Raw genomic sequence first — 21094 nt, forward strand, 5'->3', positions numbered from 1 at the left:
CAACAGTTTATATGTAAAGCATTTATTGTATATACAAATTTTATCTCAAAATTGTATGTAGCAATAAATTAATTATTTGAGTTAGCAAATCTTTTTATGAATTTTAAACAGTCTGTCGTCATGTACTTACAAGTGTATTAGTTACGGAGAGTTAATAATTAAATAACAAAAAAATTACTTACTGTTTCATGGAAAACACTCTTTAGCAAACCGGTTCGAACCTAATTGCACCCTCTAGACTAGAAGATTTAATTCAGGATGTAATCCTTTTCTACTTTTGCTAGGAAAAACGACACAACGTAGATTAAAAACTATGATTAATACAACTTAGTATAAGAATTGTAATTATGGATAATAGACTGTATTAGATCCTGCGAACACAAAAATCACCAAGATACTAACTATTAAATCAATAGGTTTCGAAATGAACACAAAACATAAGGTATAAGATTAATGTTTTGATTTTAAATTTTTAAAATTCATATTACCAACATAAATAATCTATTACACTTCAAACAATAAACGAAACTCCTGGTAGAGTTGATGCGGAAAAACTCGAGGACAGAATAACGTAAGAAAACAATAAATACTTGTAAATTAATTAATATTCCATACAAAAATGACAGAAGAACGAATGCCATAGAAGGAAGAATAAAATGAGTGGGTCCAAATGAATCGGAAGAGACCAAGAGAGAAATTGGGAAAATAAATAGAAGAGGACATAAGAGCGAACGATAAAAACTGGAAAATAGCAACTAAAGTTCGCAAACTCTCTAAACTTTTACAAATTTAGATTTAGAGAAGGGTTTCTAATCAATAGTTTTCAACATACACATTTGCATTTTTATACAAAAAAATGGTTATACTTAAAACTTCACTGATTAGTTATTTTTAAATATGTGACTTTCAACTTTCAAGGGGGACGCACTATATCATACAATATTTTCGAAACTGTTTCTACATAAAATAAAAACCTAATTATAACGTACGAATATCAATGTATTTGTCAATGTCAAGGACTTGCATGTTAAAAGCGTTTTCACGTAATAGTTCAGTTTAAAAAATGTATGGAAGTTTTCATATACCTTGAGGCGACACGTTCCTCTCGCAACATACTTGAGGGTTGTTAAATATGAATCATTTAACGCACGTGTGAGTCTAAAAAACAAAACAGACGATAATGTACATTTGTAATTACGGAACAGCACGGTGACGATAAATGAATTTGTTTGTAGCTTAGGCAAGACTTTCCGCAAGATGTAAACACAAAGCAGATCTGCCCTTGGTATGTACAAGATTGTATTTTGTTCCACGTTATTTATATATGTATATTAAGTACTGTGGAATTTTTGTCCTTGTCTTGCTTGTTTTTTTTGTTATACTTATTGTATTATATTTGCAGATCAAACATAACGGATTTCGAAATTTTATAGTGTACTGATTTAAAATATTTTTGGTGAAAGGAAAAAATGCCGTAAACAATTATGAACCATTTGAAAGGTCAAAAAGTAGAGTAACAAATGAGGTGGCAAAATCGAGTAATAAAATCAGTAATGAAGTTACACACAAAATGGTACAAAATTATTGTGCTTGATTTGCTGAAATGTGTAACACAATTTGTGTTTTTTTAAGGAAAGTTTGTCGTTGTAAAAGACTAAAAAGCAGTCAAGCGTGTTTACGATGAAAGATAGTATCTATGAACAATATTCTTCTTGGAAAATTAAAACAATTTGGTTTCACTGAGTCACTCCTCTTACTTTTCAAATCCTATCTGTTGCAACTACGCCAATGTGTCAGATACAAAAACTTCTTTTCTGAAATGTACATACCAACTTCCGGTGTGCCTTAGGATTTTAAGCTGGGGCCACTTTTGTTTTTATTATTTATTAATGACATAACTGAAGCCATTTCAGCTAGAAAACTACTTTTTGCTGACGATCTGAAAATTTATAGTAGCATAAATACTCTGACTGACTCCGTACTTTTGCAGAGGGATCTTAATTCCATCTCCTCATGGTGTGCTGATAATCGCCTCTGCCTAAATAAGAGCATACACCTATAAAATATCAATACATGATTAATGGATCTCCCTTACAATGCTCCACTACTGTGAAATATTTAGGTATTACTTTCGATTCTAAATTTACCTTTAATCAACATATAGAAGAAATTACAGAAAGGGCATTCAAAATGTATGATTTTATATACAGGAATTGTAAAAATTTCACCAGTGTCAAACCTCTTAACATCTTATTCTCTTCCTTAATTAGAAGCAAACTCGAATATGGAGTATTAATTTGGTATCCCATTTACAACATTTACATAGACCAATTAGAATCTGTTCAAAGACAGTATCTCAAATTTTTGACCTATTTTGTCGATGGCAGCTATGATCATTCCTTACTTTTAAACAGATTTAATTACTTATCGTTAAACTCTCGTCGCACATTAATTCTTATTAAATTTCTTTTCAATCTTGCTCACAATATGATAGATTGTCCATGGCTATTGTCACAAATTAAACATTTTGTTCACTTCAACTCACGTAATACTCATACATTTTATTATGATACTCCGAACTCCAACGTTCTAGTAAGGTCTCCAACCTTAATTATGTGTAGACTTTTTGACAGTGTGTCACATCTATGTGACATAAACGCTGATTCCTTAAATCTTATTAATGAATATGTCGTTACAACTTTAAATACTGTACAATAATACTTTCCTTAGAATTATAGGTATTATTTATATTATTATCTTCATGGTTCTTGATTTAGTTTATCATTTTATTTAGTATTTGTTTAAGTTATTTCAAATTAGGTTATGTAGGAGGATTAATAGGTACTTTAATTTGGTTTATTTCTTTTTTATATTTATTTATTACGTTAAGCACTCGCTATTACGTTACGACGAAACTCCGGTGAATGGACGGAGTCCGGTGACGGTCCCGAATTTCGCCGATATCTCGTGGGGGTGGCGTGCCTCGGTGCCAAGCTTTGGGCCGACTTATGCAGCTGAAAAATGAAACACGTTTGGCCTACCTAGACTTATGCGGTCACCTTCACGCCACCGGGGGTGGCATCTTCGGTCGTTAGCGGCGGTGCTCGTACGCCAGCCCCCTCTCCAGGGAGGGGACACCGGGGTGGCTCTAAACCCGAAGACACGGATCTTCAGGTGGTCTGGTGAACGTCCGCGGAAACAAGAAATAAAACAGAAAAATTTCTAAGAATAAATCAGGTTTTTTATTTCCTGCAACCAGCTACACAGGTAAAATAGTTTTACGGCTAATTCTTAATACTAAAATTACAATACGGCTTTAACAAAAGAAAACAAAAGAACAAAACGTCCAGCACGGTCGTTCCCTCCTGAACGGCGATTTCCTTCGGGACGGGCGACTTTGGAACGGGAAACGGGAAATCGCGCGAGGACGGTACGGCGACCTGAGAAGGGAGGGTGGTGGCGGAACGCGACGCGTGCTCAACGGTTCCGGTTTCTTGCGATCAACAGAAAAAAAAAGGGTGAGGCCGGTACGATTTTTTCGCTCGGGGACGGCGAGTCAAAAACGGTTCGCAAACAGGCAGAAAACCCAAAACGGTACTTACGGTGGGTGATCGGTCGGATCTTGGGGTTCTGCTCTTCTTACAAAAGTAGTAAAACTTTTGAAAACAGCCATAGCACAGTTCTTCTCAAGCCAAGACTCGGAAAATAATTTCGTTTTTTGGCCGCGTCATCGATATTGTCCACACAATATTGAAAATAGTTGTTTCAAAAGTTACTTATTACTAACCACCATAAATAATTAGAAAAGTGAATACAAAATATTGTTTTAAAAAACAGATAATGTATTTTCTATGTAAAGCTCCTATGGTATTTTGATAGTTTTTCGGCTCTTGGTATTTCTACATAATCCTAAAATTCCAAAACATGCATATGGTCAAATAGACATCACATTGTCAAAATCATTTGCTTGTTACATTAATGTGTTCTACATAAATTTCCGTAAAATAGTTATAAACCATTATGAATCTGCGTGTGTGCAATGTCAACCTTTCTTGAAATACTCAAAAAAACACTGCAAACTATGTTGACAATCAAAGAAAAGCTCGAACGAACAGAAACAGAAAGTAAAATTATTATTATAATGACAACTTATTTGACATATGACTTACTGCATTATCTAATCCAGAGTTTACTGTCGCAGGAATGTATTTGCAGCAAAACACTCGAAGGAATGAAAATTGGTAAACAAAACAATGCTCAGTTGGTTTCAGCATAAGGTACGTAGGTTTATCGCAGTTTCTAGGAACAGAAGTTTCTATTGACACTTTAAAAAAATCTTTTTCAGGAATGGAATAGCTTTCTATAAAGGAGAAAAATCACTGCTCAGTTGGAACTATCAGAGCCACAGATGAAACGAATTATGAATGTTATAACTGTGATAATAAATATGTAAAATAAGCGATGAAATTAGTGTAGAGACTTTCAATTCATTATATCTATCGAGGGTATGTGTAAAATCTGTGGACAATATTAAGTTACCTGTCCTGAAGAAATATATTTTTTTTATTTATTTGTGACAATGGATGGTTTACTTTGCTGTCTACTTTAATTACAGTTTTTTTTTTATTTTTCTCTCTGCAAAAATTGAATCCACAGAGCTGTAGTTAAACAAAAATATAGAAAACTAGAAGAGCTGTTGCCGCAGCTGTGCTTGCGTGGATTTCGCAATTAGGACATATCATTTTTCACCCCGTCCACTCTCCCATCCCCAGGGAACCCGTATAAGTTAAAAACTCACGGGACTCCTACGCAAACTTGTATCCCCTATTTTACCTCTCTAGGGGCGTAATTTCCAAAAAATGCTTTCTTAGTGGGTAGTTATAACGCAAAAGTGATCCACTTTCCAAATTTCATGTTACTAGCTTCAGTAGTTTAGGCGTTGATGAATCAGTCAGCCTGTTAGTCGAGACAAACACTTGTGTATGTCAAAAGGATAAAAAATAAAGGAAAATACTGTCACAAGATAATTTTGACCAAGGTCTGATTCCACATAATAAACTTGAAGTTGTGCTGAAAAATTACTTATCCATCGACTATGGCCTTCCCAATACTGACTAAAATTTACAATTTTGTTTGAGATGCGTTTACGGCCTTTAAATCGCTTGATTTTTTTCTGCTTTTATCCATATCATTAAACTATTTTGTTGGCTTAACAATGTCGTATGTTTACTTAAATATAAGCAGTCCTGTAACAATAAATTTATCAGACTTAAATCTTTCTTCTATATTTATCTATTACAACTAGATAACTGCATCTTTCACATTATTTCATCTTTTGATTACTAGATACAGCACTGTTTGGTGTTGAGTTAGCATATGCCGTTTAGACAACGTGGATATTTACTAGGTGTTTGTTGCTATCTGTTGCGACGAACAAATAAATGTCTACTTCTCACGTCTACTTGTACGCACTGCACGCGTACAAAATCATCGAAATCTCAATACTCTTTCTGGTCTTCATTTCCTATTCTGGTAGCGCAGCTATTTACGCTTACCATCTGGTAAACGAATAAGTGCGTGCCCTTATCATTCTACTACCGTGTTATCAACACTTGATACATTTTATCGAATTATTGAATATAAACACACATGAAAGGTGATCGTCCTTTAAACATTAGTAACTTACTTTTTTTTGTTAATAAAAGCATACAATAACATAAAATACCCAATACTAAAAACATTTTATATTTTCATCACGGAAAGTACTACATCGCTGCATGAATTCACAATTCAAGATATATTCGACATAGATAGAGATTAATTTTCTAGGAAATAACATCATTAGATAAGGTACATATTTATATACGTATACGACTATAAAAGAAATTAACGTATCAGTATCGAATTGTATTGGTACAACGTTAACATCAAGTTTGAGGATTGGGCAATGCCATAATTACTTCATAGTGAATAAATAAGAAATACTCCTATAACTTTTATTGCATATATTGTTTACTAATAACTAATTATTATAAGTGATTTAATTAACAATATTAAATGCTTATAAATGGTAGACTTAGTCACGAGGATCTGTAGCGGCACAATAACACATGGGTAAGCAGAGCAAAGATAAGTTGTCTTGTGGTGTAGCGGTTAGCATACCAGCCCGGATTGCTTGGAGACGTGGGTTCGAATCCCACCGAGGCACAACATTTTTCTCTGCTTACCTATATTGGTGACCTCCGACAGGCAACGCGCACGCAACATCCTTCTGCCACCGCCCTGTGCCCGCTGTGTTCGGGGTCCGCAGCACCGCCAGGGTTCGAACAACGACCGTAAGAGTGGTAGGGGCGACGCCAGCATCTATCTCCTTCGCACCCCAGCACGACCGCGCGCTGTGTCGCTGGGGGGGGAGTACTGTAGCGGCACAATAACACATGGGTAAGCAGAGCAAAGATAAGTTGTCTTGTGGTGTAGCGGTTAGCATACCAGCCCGGATTGCTTGGAGACGTGGGTTCGAATCCCACCGAGGCACAACATTTTTCTCTACTTACCTATAGATCCATATATTTATTCGACCAAATGTCTTACTTACATTGATGTAATTTTGCATCAACTTGCTACTGATCTATAATTCTTCAGATCTCATCTCTTCTATCACGAGTCTTTATTAAAAAACGTATACGAAATCATTTCCAGACAAGCAAAATGTATAGATCTGTATGTAAAATTAAATTATAAAGATCGCATGAAATTAACACTACACACAGTACAGTATGTACAAAAGTGAAATCGTTTTGTTTTGCACTAATTATTGCAGAATTTTAATTTTATTAATAATATCTTTTGTAAACCAGACAGGATATGTAGAATTGCTCGAATGATAACTACATTTAGGTGCATGTTTTTCAAACAAGTGCCTGATATACAATATAAATTATTCACAGACGGAATTAATATCTATAAAGAACTGAATGTAATTCGATGATATATATTTTTTGCTTAATAAAAGCATTGATTAATATTTATTTATTACTCATTACATTTATTAATATCTGACATCCTGTTGTTGGTGTTAACGGTGTTACAGTATTGAGTAAGATTCTTGAGGTCTTGAGATCTTGAGATATATAAAAAATATCTCAATAAGATTCATTCAGAGAACGATTCTTTATTAAATAATATTTTAAATTGTTAAACTGCATAAAGTAAAATTAACAGATATGTTTTAATTTTTATTAAAGAGTACTCTTGAGATCCGTGTACTATCGACGGTTTTTGCAGAAAAAGAAGACTCAAACTGACTACGAAGATTTTTAATACATGTAAAGATGAATATCAGCACCGCACTCAAAAAGGCTAAGTAATTTAGTTCACGTTTTGTTATCTAACACTTATATACATATTTTATTACACAACACGATGTTATCTTTGCTATGTTAAGTTCAATGTTACTCACTGTCTGTTAGTCTGTAAAATTATTATTCAGCGTAAAATTTTGTCTAGGTTAGTTGTTAAAGTTCACCTTCGGTAATTAAATAAAAGTGCGAACATGAGGTGTCATGTGAAACAATTTATTATAATAATATATTTTTGTTTGTTCTTACCTTTACCTAAATAGTTTGTCCTTACCTTTACCTACATACCTTTTCCTTACCCTTGCTTACAGTTTTTCCGCATAAATTGCTGTGTCAGTTCTAAGCATCGCCTTTTTAAATAATCACTAAATATTTCGATAATTAATATTTGGTAAACCTATAAGCTTAGAACAAAATATTTTTGGAATGAATAACCTTATACGTGAGTAAATTGGTCTTCATTCCGGAAAACTCGAAATAAATTTTGAAAAATTGAGTTCACAATGATTTAAATGTTGTACAGATAACTGTTAATTGTGAATTATTAGAGTTTTAATATCCAATTAATAAATAAAGATAAATAAACTAGATGTGACTTTCTTCTTCTTCCTCTTCGTATTCTCTATAACTTTTTCTCCTATAAATTTGTTCTAAAATAAATAGTTGAGAAAATATGATTAACAATTCAAATTTATGTAAAAATTCTCAAAATAAAGGTTTTATAATATCCATATATACCTATATAATTTTTATTAAATTTGTCTACTGAAAATACTACAATCTTAAAATTGTTCACAACCAATTTCGTTTTTTCACTAGTAGCCTCGAAACTTATAATTATGGACTTGTTCAGAGGCAGTAAAGTTGATCATTATACACCAAATTCTATAACAAAGATTGAGGTCATGAAATGCTTGACAAACCAAAATTTACAATTGCCAGATTTTTGAAATTACGTTCACGAGGGACATAAAAATGCTACGTTCGTACTGAAAATATGTACTGATAGCGGACTTTGGACAAAATCAAGAAACGTTCCACACTTTGGACAAACTATTTTATGCTTCGTACGATGTTAAATATCAAACGAAATACTGATACGAGCACATCAATATTTAGTACACTCATTGCATTATTAAAAAGATTTTCGTAAGATTCTTAGCCAAAAAAATCAAAAATTTTAGATACAGTTGATCTAGAGAAATTTATAAAGGAAGCCCCAGACAAAAGATATATTGTAACAAAGGTGTGTTTTACCATGTTTTTATTTTAGGTTGCATGAATTACAGGATATTTTGGAGCTTGCAGGCGTGGATAGCATAGCACTATGTCCGTAAAATCAGATGGCATTGATTCTGTTACTAAAAGTAAAACAAATACACCAAGATTATTCGCTATTATAGAGGATCTTTGGATAAGTCAAAAAAGTATGCTAAACTTCGACCAAACCACACAAGGTGCCGAGGGTTTTTTAAATTATTTACTACGATGGACATTGTATAAGGATAATAAAAATGGGTCAAATGCCGATACACCATAAGCCGATACTAGTGGAACTATCGCCAATGCCGTAATTAAGAAAAATAATATTCAGTTGTCAAGTCTTGAAAATTTTTCAAAATAACCAAATTACAAAAAAAAAAAATTGAAAATGTTTTCCTTTCGCCACAAAATTGACTTTACTGAGTGAAATTAAGAATATATTGATTTACAAATTCAAGGCGAATTCCTTTACTTAATACCTTGAAGCAAGTAAGATATTTATCCGAGAAAATGGGCAAAAAATTGTACTTGGATGACAACAAACAAATGTCAATTACTTATCAAAATTGAATTGTGCAACATGGATGCCAACCCACAAAACACTGCTTTAAGATCTATTAAAGCATTGTTTTGAACTGAAAACAGTCTTTCATGAAGCTTTAAAAACACTGAATTAAACAAAAATTGATACCATATTTACAGATTGTCTCAACTGTGGATATCTATTGTTTTCTTCATCTATGTTTGAATTCCACATTCTTTTTTGTTTCTAAAATCTGTAATAAAGATGTTTAATTATTAAATTTAAATTATGTTGTCAAAATGGCGTGTCAGAATGATAAGTCCAAACTTATTTTAAAGATGTACTATTTTATTAAAAAAAAAACTGGACAAGATGAGTCAATAAGGTTCCCCATAGATCTAATGAAAAGCAATGGGAATAAGATATTGTTACGAAATAAACCCATACGCCGCCTCGGTACGACGCCTATGGGTCTTCTAGTATGTATGCGTTTCTTCTCGTATGTAGTATGACTCATCGGTCGAGCGACGCGACGTTCACTAAAGGAAAGTCTGTAAGCGTATGTCGCGACGGGCCCAGAAAACTCTCGATGCGGCGCTAGGAAAGCCTGGAAGCGGAAGTCACATACACTCCCATTATGCAAAACGTAAAACGTGTATAGAAATATGAATTTAGCCATTCGTCACATAGAGCATAGATCCTATTACAATACTTCCCTAATAAACCCCTAGGAAGCAAAAATTGGTCTAAAGTTATTTGGACAGAAATTCCCTCACGCCTAAAGTACAGTGCAACAAATCTAGCTCTTTCGAAAAATTATAAAATTTGATTTTGCGAAATTGGTTAAAAAATTTATAGATACTACCAGTTACAGTATTACAAAAAAAATGCTCATGAGGGATCGAATCCGCGACCTTCGCTTTATTAGCACGACGCTTCACCAATTGAGCTAATCGGCTATTAATACACAATAATAATTATACAATTTTTTTTTTTGCTAGATCCCCGGGTAAACAATCAAACCGGATTCATAAACCATATCTACAGGCGCATGTTATTTCATCAAATTGTTGGTGTAGTAATTTGCCGACTGGACCCTGTTGCAATACTGCTTTACTTAAACTGGGAAAGTAAAAAAGTAAATCGTTCACTCTGCTACATAAAAAAATGTTATAATAATTTGTTACTATCAGTAGTATTTTTGTTGTTCGACCTTAAAGACCGTATTCATTTAGCAGAGATTGAGATGCTAACTAATTTTTTACATCTTTACTGACTTTTTATGGTTATTTATCCTCTAAAAACCTTATTAAAACATAACAAGAAAAAGTAGTTTAATAGACACAGAACAATGTCATAAAAATAAATTTGTTGTGTTTTTCAAGCTGTCGAGGTTCTATATATTTGTATTACTATAAATTTATTAACAACACATCGCAACACAAGTCAAATTAAACAAAGAAAATGCGTATTAATATACAGGGTGTTTCTTTTATTTGATACAACCCCTGTAACTTTTTTATTCTGAAAGATAAATCTGTAGTTCTTTGAACAAATGTATCATTTTAAAAGATCTATGTGATGGCAACCTCACATTTATATTATCACTTCCGGGAGAACCGGAAATGACATCAACTTTATTTTTTTTTATGGGACACTTGGTATATTTTTTCATAAATGGAAAGACTGATTTTGTCTAAAAATAAAAAGCAACCAATATTTGTAAAATCAATACTTAAAAAATTATTAAATAAAATACACGAAAAATTCATATTAATTGATGACAATCTAGTAGCTTGAAAAATTGACACTCATGTCATTTATTCACATAAGCGATCTTTTAAAATGATACAAATTTGGTCAAAGAACTATATGTTTATTTTTTAAAATAAAAAAATTACGGGGGTTGTATCAAATAAAAAAAACACGTGGTATACAATTCTTTATTTTAATGTTAACGATAACATAAATCTGGAGCTGGCATATATTCTTCTGTAAGAGAGATAAATTTCTCTAGTGCACAAAAAGACTCACATGCTGGCAGTTTGAGCAAACGGGGTTCGTCTGTTTCATAATTTTGGTAGTAAATCTGAAAGTACAATTTAAATGAAAAGTGCATTTGTTAGTACATAGTTAAACATCACTTGAAATTGGTGTTCATTTTAGAGATATTTTCCTTAAACTAGATGTCTTCGATTTTATTTAACAAGCCGTAAATTACGTATTACTGGTGACATTTAAGTGCAATAAAAGTCAAATTTAGTAACAAGCACTCTCGTTCTCTGTCGCATTAATGGAATCATATATATATTTTCGTTGCAATATGTTAAAATAATTTTCTAAGGAGTAGATATAGTTATGACTCAAAATGAGGTAAAATAAGCAAGTACTAAACAATGCTTAAGAAGCAACCTCAATTAACCGCAAATTGACATTAAGAAATAGATAAATACGTAGATGAAATTCCCAAAAATTCATGTCTGTTTAGCTACAACCCATTCATTTTCTCTTGTTATCCTTAGATTTCTTTGAGATATAATGTAAAATTCGTTTTAACAAAAATAAAGATTAAATTAAGTTACTTCACGTCAAAATATGTTAGCGTAGTACTGAATGGTGATATGGGGTTTCCTGCGTTCTGTATAAGCTAGATTAGAATGAAATATAACGTAACAGTTTTAATACATGTTTTTTGAACCGATATTTTTGGTTTACAAAATCTTGTCATAAGAATAATTTTCCACCACTAAAACAAAATTTCCGGTGACATACAAAGTTGGAAAAAATTAACACAAATAAATAGAGATTTTCTTTTTTTCGCAGTAAAATATGAATTTGTCAAATGCTGATGTGACAGGTAATAGTAAGCTAATTTACAAAATTAATGGTTTTGCACTGATATTTTTAGCGATGGTATTAGTGAGTTGAAGAAAAGTACTACCGACTTATTAATTAGTACCTCTCTAAAGCTTAACATACACATATCCCATGGATTGCAAGACATTCTTTTCGACAATTAATTTACTTAGTATGATTTTAGGGTAAAAAAAATACATCTATTTAACACTAATTATAACATTGTCTTCCGATAATTTGGCTATAAAAATACACTTATAGTACTTGACAGCTTTTCATAAAAAAATTCTTAATCTGTAATAGTGTCTTTGATAGAAGTAGTTAGTTGCTTAGAAAAATCATGAAATTTAAGGATAACCCAAAAATATAATGTTAAAAATGTAGAGAGATTATTAAATCATGCTTACATTTTTGAATTAAAATCATGTTTTTTTTATAAAGACTAAAATTTAACACCGCTGTCACGTTGTTTTCTTAATGCCGGTTAAATGAAATTTGAAACACCTATGAATAGCATTTTTGATTTCAAAATTGTTTAAATGCTTACCTTAATTCCATATTTTCCATTTATGAGATGAATTTCAAATGTCAGATATGCGCCATAATCGGGAATGTGAGGTTTTTTAAAAATATCCAGCGTTATCAGAAGATTAGCAAGATTGTCCTCATGTGCCGAATTTAAGTATATTTTTCGATTAGGAGTGGTATGATTAATTTTCAGCTTTATATCAGCAATCATTTTTTGTAAGAAATACCCTGTGTTTAGTGAAAGTATTATAACTGTGCAAACTGTTTGTTATTTACCTGATGCCATTCGTCGTAAGTTCGTGGTACCTGTGCCTATAAAATACTCTCGGATGGCCAAATTGGTCATATTTTGAGGCCAAACTGGCTTTGTCCATTCTGGCAGTTCGAAGCCCCAGTCTTTCTGTTAATTATTTATTGTTAAGAAAATTAAAGACATTGAAGTCAGTGTCAACTTTACTTCTGCATGTAAGCCGAACCTTAGCTGGTATACATCTCGAAATGAAGTAATGTTTAAGCCTGTATTTCTAGATATGTAATTAAAAATGTTTTGATATTTGTTATATTTTGCTTGAACTTGAGGGGAATGGCTATATTCGTCATAGAGTTCAATATAATGCGGACATAGGGTTCCTAGCAAAAACTGAAATAACAAAAAAAAATTACCAATATTTTCTGAAACTGTAAATTATTACTTTATCTTCTGAAGCTGGTAAATAATTGTAAGGAATTGGTTGCCAGTCAGTGTTCCATTTCCATATTTCTACTCCTTTGGGGGGATACAACGAATAAAGAACTAACAGTAAAGACATTTTAGTTCTGTTATAGTCAGTGCTTACGGGTTCTATTATTTCTGGAGTATAATACTGTCCTAAAAACTGGTTATACCTTTCTCTGAGAGCTTTGCCTATACGATACTCGCGCCGTTTTCCAGACTGCAATCGTCAAAATCAATACATCAGTAGTGTTTTTTTTTAATAACAGCAAAATTTATTTTAAAACCTTACGTTGGTTAATTGGCCGAGACCTATTGGTGAATACTTTTCATTTAGATACGGATCCTCCGGATAAAGTTCCTCGGGTCCATTTGGAGTTCGATTGCCATGTCTGAAAATCTTTAAATCTGTCATTAATTTTATTTCTATGTGGTATGCAAATCTCACTTACTACATAAAGAAGCTTGAGACTTCCACTTTCGGTTGGAGCTCCAGTAATTTCGACACCACTTAAAAATAAGTAATAAAAATAGCAACCGAAAAACAAAACAAAGTTAAAGTTCATGTCTGTTGCTGGTGTCGGTGAAGTATACAAAATAGTACTTTTATGGCCGCAGTTTCTAAAAAAATATGTTTTTTGATATTTATTTCAAGGATAATGCGAAATGACATACCTATGTTTAATTCTATTCTCTGTTATCTTTGTTATTTATTAAATGTATAAGTATTTATGAGTAAATAAATTTCCCACTGAGCAAGACTTAATTTGATGATCTGTAAATACTCACATAAAAATTTCAATTTAAAATTATAAGTTTTATCATTTCACTTGTGTTCAATTTTCATTAAATGCTTGAAGTTTAATAATTTTATAAAAGTCTACATAATAGCAAACTTTAATCAAATTTGAGAGTCCACTGCTGACTTAAGATTTTGTGTTCTGTGTATAAATCATACAAAAAATTCTTCTTAACTACAGATTAAGAATAAGAACTAACTATTGTGATGATTCGGCTTTAAATACTCCCTCTTTTTGACGCAGGGATTTAAAATATTGTCTATTAAAATGATTTATTTATGTGTTGTACATTATTTTCGATTTTTAAATATTTATCATTACTTTTGTATAATTCGAATAGCCAAAGATAAGGGATATGTAAAAATTTTAAGCCACGCCATTTAGCAATGATAAAAAACAGTGTGATACAATACTGGAAAATTGATATGCCACAAGTAAAGCAGCATATTTTCTTTTTTAAATATGCTTCTACTGTCGTCATTGCGTGAAGTATTTACATTTATTTACAGTAAATTAGTGCTTTTAGTTTGTTTAATACAAATTAAAACAATGAGCTAAATTTGTTATACAAAATTCCCCTATTCTCTAAAGAATGACCACTACATGCTAAATTTTTGGTAAGGATAAACTTGTTATTGTTATATAAATCAGTGCGTCAATCCTCCTATTTACAAAGATATTCTGGTTACCTAATTAGAAAGTAATTCTGCTCGTAGAAGAGTCAAATAATAAAACTGTAACAAGCTATCAAATCAATCTTAATTTTTTAGGTACTAAGATTTAAAAAAAGTTTGTTATGAAAGTTCAAAGAAAAATTGTGCACGTATAGTGCAATTGTATTTTCTACTGCAGTCTACATATACAAAAATTTCGTTGTAAGTATTTATTACTAAATTTCAGACAAAGAAGTATGTTCTAACATAAATTTATCTGGCAAAATTTCAATTGACGTTTTTTAAATGAACGTACAGCACATTTTGGTTAGCGTGTCAATGTACAGAGATGTGGTTGTGTTGTTTTTGTAATTTATACAGGGTTATTCAGCTAAGATGACCCATTTATGTTTTTAAAATAGGCAGCCCAAAATATCGATTCCACCTGAACCTGGATTACAAAAAATGTTTCAAAATTAATTTGTATCAAAGTCTGCTAAATGTATAGAAACGTCAGTCAACATAAATGTCAGAAAAATGCCTATGCCCCTACGCATTCAACAATGAGAAAACCGACATGATCCTTAGTGATGGACACGTTATGGAGAATGACACTAAAAGACTAGGCGTACAGCCCGAAGATATCCTGACCGTTTGGCTCCAACACCCAAAATTTTCAAGAGGCTAGAAAATTCCTTGCGTAAGAAAGTGGCCTGCTAACAAGAGGAAACGGAACCAGACTGCGACTAGCTTGGAAAATGAAGTATAACTTCTTGCACAAGTTAATGAGAATCCTCATATGGGAGTTATGGGACAAATTGCTATTGCTAGACAAATAAATAAATTTCATCCTAACCGCTCTAACCATCTGCAGCTGGAGCATGCACTTCGACCCACAAACCAACCACAAAGATTGGTCGGATTTCTCGTTATTATCGTAAGAATGCATAGGCATTTTTCTAACACTGACGTTTCTATACACTTATAAGCAAACTTTGATACAATTTAATTTTGAAACATTTTTTGTAATCCAGGTTCAGGTGGAATCGGTATTTTGGGTTACCTATTTTAAAAACACAAATGAGTCATCTTAGATGAATAACCTGTATATGTAAAAGGCAATGTCCCGATTGACCTATCAACGCCCAGCCCAAACTGCTAATGCTAGAAAGTTGAAATTTGGAGAGAATGCTCATTTTATACTGGAGGCAACGTTTAAGAAGGGATTTCTCTAAACTCATCCCCTAAGGGTGTAAAAAGGGGTGAAAAAATTGTATAGGCCCAATGTGTCTACTGTAAATTTACATTGTTAAGTGAAAACAGGTATTAATTATCTTCAATACAAATAATGAAACCCATATTTAAGCATTTTCCGATATTCAACCCCTAAGGAGGCGAAAAGGGGTGTGTATTGGCAAAAATATTTTTGTGGTAATGTTTTAAAACCTGGTAATGATGTTCTTCAACACAAATAACGAAACCCGCATTTAAGCATTTTCTAAAATTCGACCCTTAAGGTAGTGAAATGTGGAGGCTAAGTTTGTATGGGAAAATATTTCTATTGTATAATTACATTTTTACGTGAAACTTGATATTAATGCTCTTCAACACAAATAATGAAACACGTATGTGAGCATTTTCCGAGATTCAACCCCTACGGGGGTGAAAAGTGGTGGCTAGCTTTATATGGGAAAATAATTTCTATTCTAAATTTTTGAAGTAGAATTTACTATTAATGCATAATGAAACATGTATTTAAGCATTTTCCAAGTTTCAACCCCCAAGGCAGTGAAATGTGGAGGCTAAGTTTGTATAGGAAAAATATTTCTACTGTAAATTTAATTTTTTTCGTGAAACTCGATATTAATGCTCTTCGACACAAATAATGAAACACGTAAATATTTCAGATTGTTTCGAGATTCCACCCCTAAGAAGATGAACGGCATGACAAAGTTTTTATGAGCAAAAATATTTTTATGTCGATGTTTACTGGTAATTCTATCAACGTCCTTCAACAAATTGTTTACTTGAAGGTTGGTAATAATGATATTCAAAATAACGAATCGTCTACGCGGGCAAAGCCGCGGGCGAAAAGTTAGTATATAACTTGATAAAATTCCATTTGACAACAATGTTTGCTTGATCATGGCTTGATATAAGGCGAAGGTGCAAATCAGTAAAAATCGAGTAAGCAGTTAAAAATGTTTGACGTATCAAAAATTGTCAAAGTTTTCAAAAGCGTAGGTCCACTTAAAAAGTTCGCAGTTGGTTTTAGGTCCCCTGGTGTTTTATTTTCGGATAAATTTGAAGGAATCTGGTGTTTTGCTGCTGGATGAACTTGAAAAAATCTTTTGAGCTCTTAGTGTTTTGTTTTTTGCGAATTTGAAGGTCTTGAGTGCCGCAGTGTTTTTTTTTAATTCGGAAGACTTTTAGGTACCCATGGTGTATTATTTGGAAGCCCATGGAATTTTTTTTCTAAATTATTTAAAACAGTTTTGGGGGACTTTGGTGTTCTATTTTTAGAAAATTCTGACCTGACCTGCTATTGAGTTACTATTACGACCATTTTTTTTTTAATTTAAAACAATCTTGAGGTTCTAACTATTCCTGTATGGAAAGAATTTGAAAGTGCTTTAGAGCCTCTAGTGTCTTTTCTTATAATAATTTAATTAAATTTCTTAGAGGATACTCAGGAATTTCGAACATTTTCTCTAGCGTTTTTAATGGATTTTTTTGTTAGTTTTGTTTTTTGTTTATAATTTATAAATGTTTTATTAAATGTTTTTTTTTGGTTTGTTTATGAATAAATTCAGAATGAAAAATTATTAATGAAAAATAACAGCTTGTTTTATTAATAATAATGCACAACGATTAAGGACTACTGGTTGTTATGGTTATTGTCCTAAAAAAAATAAAAGGTGAACTTCAGTGACCATCGTTACTAAGAAATCAGAAAGTAAACCGGAGGTATTCACGCATTATGTGCGTGCAGTGTTGTCAATTTTACTTTTACAAAATTACGTTTTTTTCGTAATCTACTTCATAAAGAATTTTTTTTATTATTTTTTGGGACTCCCGAAACCCCCGTACATAACGTACTGAAGAGTTAATGCGCCATTTCCCAGACACCCGGTATAAATAGGCAAGTAAGTACTAGAATTATTCTTACGAGGAATAAAATTAATTTTAACAAATGCACTACTTAGTTCTTCCTGTTTTTGAACAGAAAATACGTTTCTATACAGATCGGAATGACAGTAGGCCGCGTTTGTACAATCAATTTTGATCCTCTACCTTTACTTCCCGAGCGTAAGGGAAGGAAGTATTGTAATCGATTCCGTCGACCGACTCTCTACTTTTACGTTTTTTGAATCTTTCATGACCCCTACAAATTAGTATGCACTGGGGCGAATGTTCTCAAAATATTTACATTAGAAATATCATGTAGATGGTAAAACGCTAACCAAAATGTGTATAATCATCACCACCAATAATGTGATGACGTCACTCCAAAATTGTATATAGTAAATGGGTTTTAAATTGTATAAAATAACATAGTCTTACACATGTAGTTTATGATGCCGAGTTGAGTTTTCAGCTGAAACGTCCAGATTTTTTGAAAAATCAAAATTATAAAACATTTTGCAATTTAATTTTGAATCTGCAAAACCGAATGATTTGAAATCTTCCAGATGTTTAAAGTTATGATAAGCATAATAAATTTTCAATCAAAATATATTTGCTTATACAGGCGAAAAATTAATGAATGCGTGAATTTATTTTATTGATTTAATCAGGAACTGCAAAACTGAATGCTTTAAATTTATCTATCATAAGCATGGTAAAGTTTTGATCAAAATGTATTTACTCATCCCCCCTAAAAAATTGATGACGTCACCTCAAAATATTGCTGAATAACTCTTATCTTAAATGTGCAAAATTGTGAATTATCACTGCATTAATATTTCTAAGATTTGCTTATACAGGTGACTCAAAAAAATTAATGAATCAGTCAATTTATTTTATTAAGTAAATCAAGAATTGCAAAACTGAATACTTTGAAATCTTGTAGACGTTTTAAAGTTATTGTAAGCATGGTAAATTGTTAATTAAAATATATCTGTCTAACGTTCCCCCAAAAAATTGATAACGTCATGTCAAAATTTTGCCGGATAAATTCTACCCGGAATGTGCAAAATATGATGAGTTTTTACTTGTCATTTAGCATTTGCATTTATATTTTTCAGATTTGCTTAAACAGGTGGCTCAAAAAAAATTAATGAATGAGTCAATTTATTTTATTGATTAGATCAGGAACGTCTCACTCCATTTTCCCAGTAATACACCCACTGTGCCACGCAAACGTACAAACAGTATTGGGAATAAAACGTTATTATCCCTTGCAAATGTTTTTGCGAAAATTTGAACGTTTATTATGAGTATATGAGTATATTTTTGGGTAACATTCAGTTTATTTTAAAATACCACTTATTAAAATGATGTCATCAAATTTTTGGTGGGGACGATTAGCATTTAACCATCTACACGATATTTTTAATATATGTATATACAAAATTCGACCATAATCGGTCCAGCAGTTTCGGAGATTACGTGTCTAATAAAAATGGATACAGACAGATAGACAGACAGACCGAAACGGGAGACTACTTTTTTCGTGCTTCTTTCGCTTACGCTGGGAAGTAAAAACAACCTTAAAGTGGTAAATCTCACAATATATTGATCCCACTACATGAGTTTTATGAAAGGAATAGACAAATTTTGGTTATTCTTTTACCATCTTCTGGATAGTTTTGGTTTTAATGTACAGCTTTGGTTTCAAAGTAATTTACTCAGTAGTTGCAAAAACCGACATAGCGAGACAAGAAACTGTATTTTCGTAGTTTGTGAACTATGAAACGTCGAAAAACATCAGTCAAAATGAGCCTGTTGGCAATAGTTTTCTTAGCCAAGCATCGGTAATTAAAAATCGATAATTTTTCGTCATACCTCTTTGTTATTTGATCATATCCGTAGTGTCTCCATGGAAGTTATGTCATTGATAACACCCACGGACGTTATAATAATAACACCCGTGAGCGTTATTTATTTAACAATATAATTATTTTTAATCAGATTTATTCCATCACGTTTTTCAATAAATTACAAATTAGTACAACACTAAAACAACCTTCTCCAGCAAAAAGTAGTCATCTGGTGCTTCCAGAAGAAATCTGATGATTTGCTCATTTGTTAGGATTTTTGCCTTTTTTGGTTTATAAAATTCAGATTTGAGTTTCAGGAACATAAAAAGTTTTCCATAACTGTAACAAACGTAACTTTTGAGTAATAAAACGTAACTAAAAATGACAAATACTAGCCCAAAAATGTCCATACTTTCATGTGATTCCAAGCATGTCCTTAACATGGAAATTTTTGTCCATAAGCTGTTTGGCGAAAAATTTTTGCTCAATTGTGACGCGTAGCAGAGCAAAATATCGTCACTAATCCCTTCAACGCTATATTGTAAAATCCTGATATTCCTTTTCATACCTGACACTTGTCTTCAGAGGCAATAAATCCAAACTTGCAACAGCCGCTTCATCGCGAATATCTTCGGGAATTTCACAAACAGCTACATTTTTACTCAACATGTCAAAATTTTGTTTTTGGTTTATAAACATACCGTTACTATGGATAAAAAGTTAAGACTACCTGATTAGTTTCTTGAATTTGTATTTTTTATGAGAATTTTTTTAATTAACCAGCTTTAGGTATGACGAAAAGTAGTGAACGAAATACGGCCGTGTAACAGTCTCGGATAATATTTAAACGCCTCGGCTTCGACTCGGCTATCAAACAATTATCCTCGACTGTTATACGCTTAATATCGGCCTCATAACGTTAAATATTATAACAGCTTTTAACATCAGAATAACATCGCCAAATTCAACATGCTATTGCAGTCAATGCAATGTTCCTGCAACAACTGTGAATTTAAAAAATTAATTTTGATTATCGATTCTTCAACTGTAACTAAGATTCCAGAAATTCTACACAAAATGTTTGGTAGCGAGTTACTGCCAAAGTCTTATTTTATCGGTAAATTTAACCTGCTCGACATTATATTAACTCTCCGCTGAAAGTGTCGATTTGTTCGATTTGGTCCGGTCCAGTCTGACTGGTTTTTGTGTCCCAGTGAATCTAACTGGTACTCGAAGTCCACGTCCAAGGCCCGGAGTCCGATCGAGGCGCGCCTCGGCGGCATGACCAAAGATGAGAACCAGCGATATGCATAATCTTTTTAAACGTAAGATTTTACGCACCAATACATTTTGACATAATTTGATTGGTGTCGATTTCTCCTCAGTATGGACGGTACTTTATTCATTGCTTATCTGAGG

At 32.4% G+C, this 21094-nt stretch overlaps 1 protein-coding gene across 1 annotated transcript; it reads right to left on the minus strand.

Annotated features, from left to right (window-relative positions):
- Window positions 1–11083: 11083 nt before the first annotated feature.
- Window positions 11084–13989, minus strand: LOC135122629 (venom acid phosphatase Acph-1-like). Its single transcript, XM_064046928.1, has 8 exons — window positions 13916–13989; window positions 13693–13861; window positions 13533–13640; window positions 13221–13460; window positions 12986–13168; window positions 12805–12928; window positions 12548–12756; window positions 11084–11233 (listed from the first exon to the last, which is right to left on the minus strand). The coding sequence occupies exons 2-8, from the start codon at window positions 13804–13806 to the stop codon at window positions 11099–11101; spliced, it is 1113 nt and encodes a 370-aa protein (XP_063902998.1). The 5' UTR covers window positions 13807–13861; window positions 13916–13989; the 3' UTR covers window positions 11084–11098.
- Window positions 13990–21094: the final 7105 nt, after the last annotated feature.

The sequence above is a fragment of the Zophobas morio genome, unplaced genomic scaffold (genome assembly GCF_036711695.1).
Source record: "Zophobas morio isolate AGI-343-1 ecotype UQ-CSIRO unplaced genomic scaffold, CSIRO_AGI_Zmor_V1 ptg000002l, whole genome shotgun sequence".
NCBI lineage: Eukaryota > Metazoa > Arthropoda > Insecta > Coleoptera > Tenebrionidae > Zophobas > Zophobas morio.

Excerpts from the sequence above, each read along its gene's own strand:
- LOC135122629 (XM_064046928.1), bottom strand. The coding sequence starts at position 13,806 with ATGAACTTTAACTTTGTTTTGTTTTTCGGTTGCTATTTTTATTACTTA. Across the intron at positions 12,757-12,804 it reads CTTACGACGAATGGCATCAG|GGTATTTCTTACAAAAAATG; the intron begins GTAAATAACAAA and ends CACTAAACACAG. Across the intron at positions 11,234-12,547 it reads ATGGAAAATATGGAATTAAG|ATTTACTACCAAAATTATGA; the intron begins GTAAGCATTTAA and ends TTGTACTTTCAG.